Below are 5,768 nucleotides of genomic sequence, written 5' to 3'. Positions count from 1 at the left end.
GTACAGAAATTCTACAATGATAATAGTGTTTTGCTCTATTGAAAGCGAAAAATAGAAGATGCTAATGCCAATTCGAATGTCTAGTTTAAAAGGCCTACAGCACATAGGGACTTTAGATTGATTAGAAAAGAAGTTGGAAGCCTGATTCTTCATATGCAGCATCTTCAAAATGCAAAAAGCGGACGGCGTCTGCAATAATAAGGGAATGTAATTACTTCTTCACCCATTTAGTTATTTCGAACTAACAGATTTTTAGGTCGCCCTTTAGGGTAATTGTGCTTATAATTTCAATTCAAATTATACTAAAACGCATTGTCTACTCCTTTATCTTGGAAAAACTTTAGTGGTGAATTGACACAACGACTTGTTAACGTTTTTACGGTAAAATCAGGGAAAAAAGTTCCAAATTATCTTCGGATACATAAAATTGTGATACCATATATATGCTATACCGCATGGTATTATCACTAAAAATTAAGTGCTTGAAAATACATAAATAATTCAGTATAGTTAAATTGATATAGTTAAAGATATATATATTAAATAATATACCATATATTCTCAACACCATAACCTATATAGAGGGTGAAGCAATATCTCCTGAATTTGAAAATTGTGAATATTAATACTGTCTTTCATTTTAAAGATTTTTCGCACAAAGGCAATTTCTCTTTCTGCAACTTTAATATAGTATTTTTCAAAGGAAGTGAATTGAATAATATGGAATTCATAGAGCCCGCCAATCCCTGAGAGAAAATTTAAGGAATCTGACAGTTGCAGATTTTAAGAAATTTTAGAAGCTTAAACCAAACAAAAGACTTTTGGATAGCACTGTTACGTTTGAAGAGTTTCTTCAGGGATGTCATAATATATATCATATGTATTACCATAAATTTGGACAAAGGCAAAGGTCACAAAGAAGCTTAAATAATAGCTGAAATACATATAATCTGGGATATATATGTATGATTTATATAGTTTTGGACACCTTTATTATGTCAGAAGTAAACTTAACATATGCTTCATTTTAAAGGGTATAAATGGATGAAGAGTATTAAAACTACAGTACAGCCAAAGCAAACTTTTTTGTAATTAGTTATAAGAAATTGAGTAAATAAAAATATATTATACTCTCTTAATAGATTTGGGATTTATTGGCAAAAAAGAACATTGACATGGTCTGGAATGTTGATATGATAAAAGCAGAACTTATCTCCAATTCTCAAGTCGTTAATATTCAACATCAATCCAGTGAGTATTTAGATTAAATAACCACTTTCAACAATTTTTAATATATATTTGTGTAAGGCTATATAACGTGTATACATAATCTATTTATATAGTTTATTGAATAAATATCCCTCTTTTAAATACAGATAGAGTGCAAAAACAAATCCAGATTATATTTTGCGTATTAATTAAATATATATTATAAACCTATTTTGATTTTGATTTGGAGGTTATCTGAAGAAAAATATGTCAAAATCTAAATGTAATTTTTTTAAATCAAGTTAAAATAGTACTTGACAAGTAATTGATTAAAATCAAAATGGTATGTATTTATAGACATATCTGTAATTTTGGGTATAAAAGCTCAGTTTATAGGTTTACTCTTAAATATTCTGAAAGTGTATTTGCACCTAAGTAGACAAAATGAAAATTTTCTTAATCGCCTTTGTTGCCAGTCTGTCTCTGTTGACTGTAAATGTAAGTACTTTTAACTAAATAAGCATATAAATCATATATAAATTTTAAATATTCACATATATTATAATATATAGGCTGGATTATTGCCATCATTTCATTCACCCTTGATCGACGCAGCAGTTCACCATTATAAAACGGCAAATTGCGTTGTCCAGAACACTCTTGAAGTACAAAATGTAGCACAGAATTTCTTAGATGAAATCGTCGGTTGTGGTACCAATGTTTCTGAGGAGTGGTTTGCTATTATCGATGCTTGTGTTGCTATAATTGAGACCTGCCAAAAAATTATTCGTTTACATGAATCAACCTGTAGTGACATTAAGAATCCATCAACTATTTGTGTTCTCCTTTTCTCCAAGGATGTGGCAGTATTGAAGAAGCAAGCTGATACTGCAGCAACTCTATTTAAGGAATTGGAAGAATTGCCACATGTCACTACTTTATGCGGTGGAACTGCTGTGAATCATGTCTCAGATTATTTTACACAATTTTCAGCTAATGTCGGAATTTGTGCCAATTAAATTTTGTTTAAATATGAACAGCAAATAAAACTATTAAATAAGAATCAGTCCAAATTTGTAGATGTCTTTATTGCATTCAATGAAATTGTAAAAAAAATTTTGTCAAAAGTATTTCTCAGGCATTGGCGGGGTCTATGAATTCTTTTTTTTATATTAATATGTTTAGATATTTACTATTATTTATTAAAAATATATGGCATCTATTTTATAAAAATAGAGAGTTTCTATTTTATAAAAATAGAGGGTTTCTATTTTATTAAAACAGTGGGGTTTTATTTTATAAAAATAGAGGGCATTTATTTTATAAAAATATCTAAAAAACTTTCTATGGCAATGTAAATGAGTGTTGTCAATTTTCTGTTCTATTGAGAAACAGATGTCCAAACTGGTTAAGTATATCATAAATAGAATAACATCTATGAGCACCGAACACACAATTTAAAAGAATTCATGAAATTCCATAGTCCACAACAACTCTTTAAGTTAAGTACAGAAAGATATATCAATGCAATAGAAGAACCTGGACACCTTCTTTTGTTTAGGCTATGCGGATAAAGCCTATATAATACTCAGTACAACTTAATATTACAGTAGGCAATGAGAAACCCCAGAAAGAAATAGACGTTAACCAATAAATAATACTCAATACAACTCAATGTCATAGTGGATATAAAGAAAAGCAATTCAAACAAAAACTTGGTACCTTAGTAAGATAACATTGTATTTAAGATCTTTTTTAATAGATCGTATAGAACAAATTCATAAGTTTATTATATTGATATACGTTAGTAAGTAAAATGGAGCATTATTTTTATGCATACCAAAAAGGGGCCTTATTCGAAAAACTAAAATAGAATTAAAAATGTATAGTAAAGATAAAACAACAAAAGTATATAATAAGTATATGAGCAATGACAACATATTGATATTAATACAACTAAATTTTTTTTATCACAGCACATGTACCCATGTGCCATAAATTTTATGGAGTATGTGGAACTAATGTGATATGTTTTTTAATCCATTTAAAAAAAATCGAATATTTCTTAAGATCACTGATGATAAGTACTAAGCAAAACTCGAAATAGTGTTGTATGGTCAGCCAAGCTTCAATGAACTAACTAAAACTTTTGTTGTTGTCTTTTTATTTCTATTTGAATTCAATTGTTTTTAAAGGGGTTTTAACATTATTATGTGTTTAATAAACAAATTTTATACAAATTTTATTTATTATTAAAGTTACTACAATAATTTGAAATCGAAGACTTGGTTTATTTGTTTAAATTTTCTACATATAAGTAGGTCGATCAAATTAACATCAACGATCGTTTAGGTTAGTGTCTGACTGGCACTGGGTGTTACGCATAGACGCTACGGTCCTTAGTGATACTAGGTGGAGATTTGACAAAGAAAACCATAAAGACACTATGTTTGTATTCACAATTTGAAGATTTTATTGAAACTTATTCCACTGTTTAAGCAGTTTAAGCCTTAAGTAGACAGTTTAAGACTTAATAGAACTTTAAGTAGATACAAACAAATCCACAGATGTATAAAATAATATGTAAGTAAAATAATATTTTTAAGTAAACTACTGATATATACTTCATACGTATACTTTCATTTTCTGTTAGGGGGATGTAAAGTAATACAAAATGTAGAGTAGTATTATCCAAGTAGTAAAGTTAAGTAGTAAGAGACTTTATATAATAGACAGTTTAAAGTCCATCAAATGTTATTTTATTAAGAAAACTCGTATTTCTTTTAAGATATTTTATTTAAACATTTATACAAAACAATTTAACTATCAAATAATTGTTTTTTATGTTTAATCTTAGACGTCACATAACATATACTTGTGATATGCTTATAAACTGTCAATTAACACTTGAGCACTATTTTGATGAACATTATTTACTGTTGTTTCTTCGTTCAATTGGAAAATTCATTTGATATAATAATTTATTTATATATACATTAATTTGATGAATTTTTTTTTGTTTAGTTATCACATAAAAAATCTTATCAGTAAAGAAATTGAAAAATAATTTCTTTGCTTGTAGTATTTAAGTAGTTCAATAAACGTGATTGGATTAAAAATTTGATTGGGTTTCATTTAAGTGAAATAAGACTCATTTAAGTTTTATTCAAGACAATTAATGTATTTTTAGTATAAATAATATATTGCATATTTTCCATATTAAAAATAAATCTGGTTTATAGAGTGTATTAATCTTAAAATGACAAGTAATGGTTTTAAGTCATATTAATATTATGGTAAGGATTACATTTTAATTTTAATGGGATTTACTAAAGTTTATTTAATTAATATTTTAATATAATATAAAATTTTTAATTTTTTATCTTTAATAATATATTTTAAAAGATAAATATCAAATGTAAAAAGTGTTAAGTTGAAAACGAATATAATTAAGCATTAACAGTTTTAAGTTAATTAACGATATGAATTAATGAAGATTAATTTTAAAGTATAAGGTTTACTTTAGTGGTTTTTAAAAAGTTTTGAGCTACAAACGAAAATAATACTAATTGCATTTAATAGTTTTAAGTTAAATAACGTTATTAGGCAATATTCGAAATACTCGAAACAGCTGTATGGTCAGCCAAAAATTCAATTAATTAAAATAATTTAAAAAAATAAATTTTTGTTGTTGTTTCACTTCTGTTCGAAAACCTCTTTATAACGTTATTAGTTAATAAGGATTAAATTTTATTGAGTGAGATTTGCTTTAGTGGTTGTATATTTGTTCATTTCTTGATTGTAATATATCACAAGCAACATTTTTTAAAATTGCATTGTCATATAATGATTACAATATATAAGGTTTTAGTTTTCATTTTACCGAGATTTACCGAAGCGGTTCCATTAATTAAATCTTGGTTAATAAAATTAAACTTAAAGCCAAATTACGTTTGTAATTGATAAGATTTAAGTTTTAATTTTAATAGTATTTAATGAAGTGGTTAAATTAATTACAATTTATTCAATAAAATTATTTCTTTTTTAATCTGATTGTTCATTTCAAAGAGATGATAACATTTTGGGCTTAGAAAAATTTTGGGTCTCATAATTTATTTGAAAAAAATTAAGCTTAAAAGTCTAAAGGCTTTTCATTTTATTTTATTTCATTTTATTTTATTTTATTTTATTTTATTTTATTTTATTTTATTTTATTTTATTTTATTTCATTTTATTTTAGTGATTTAATTTTTCTTTATTTACTGATAGTTTGTTTTATTTTATATTTTTATTACTATTTTATTGATTACAAAAAAAATGATTAATTTTATTTATTAAAAATTTTATTAGTTTTTTTTATCTTATGATATTTTTTTTATTAATTTTTTTGTTTTCTTTTTTTTTTAATTATTGTATTTATTAAAAATTTTATTACTTTTAATTATTAAAAATTTTATTAATCTTATTCATTAAAATTTTTTTTTAATTTTAATTATTAAAAATTGTATTAATTTTATTTATTAAATATTTTATTTATTTATAAAAACAATAATTTTTTT

The 5,768-nt window shown here is 24.9% G+C and overlaps 1 protein-coding gene across 1 annotated transcript; it reads left to right on the top strand.

Annotated features, from left to right (window-relative positions):
- Positions 1 to 1,595: 1,595 nt before the first annotated feature.
- On the top strand, positions 1,596 to 2,288 carry LOC119671750. Its single transcript, XM_038082515.1, has 2 exons — positions 1,596 to 1,707; positions 1,782 to 2,288. Exons 1-2 carry the CDS (start codon positions 1,654 to 1,656, stop codon positions 2,226 to 2,228), a joined length of 501 nt encoding a protein of 166 aa, XP_037938443.1. The 5' UTR covers positions 1,596 to 1,653; the 3' UTR covers positions 2,229 to 2,288.
- Positions 2,289 to 5,768: the final 3,480 nt, after the last annotated feature.

This window comes from Teleopsis dalmanni, chromosome 1, assembly GCF_002237135.1.
Source record: "Teleopsis dalmanni isolate 2A chromosome 1, ASM223713v2, whole genome shotgun sequence".
Taxonomy (NCBI): Eukaryota; Metazoa; Arthropoda; class Insecta; order Diptera; family Diopsidae; genus Teleopsis; species Teleopsis dalmanni.
This window is presented reverse-complemented; position numbering and strand designations above follow the sequence as displayed.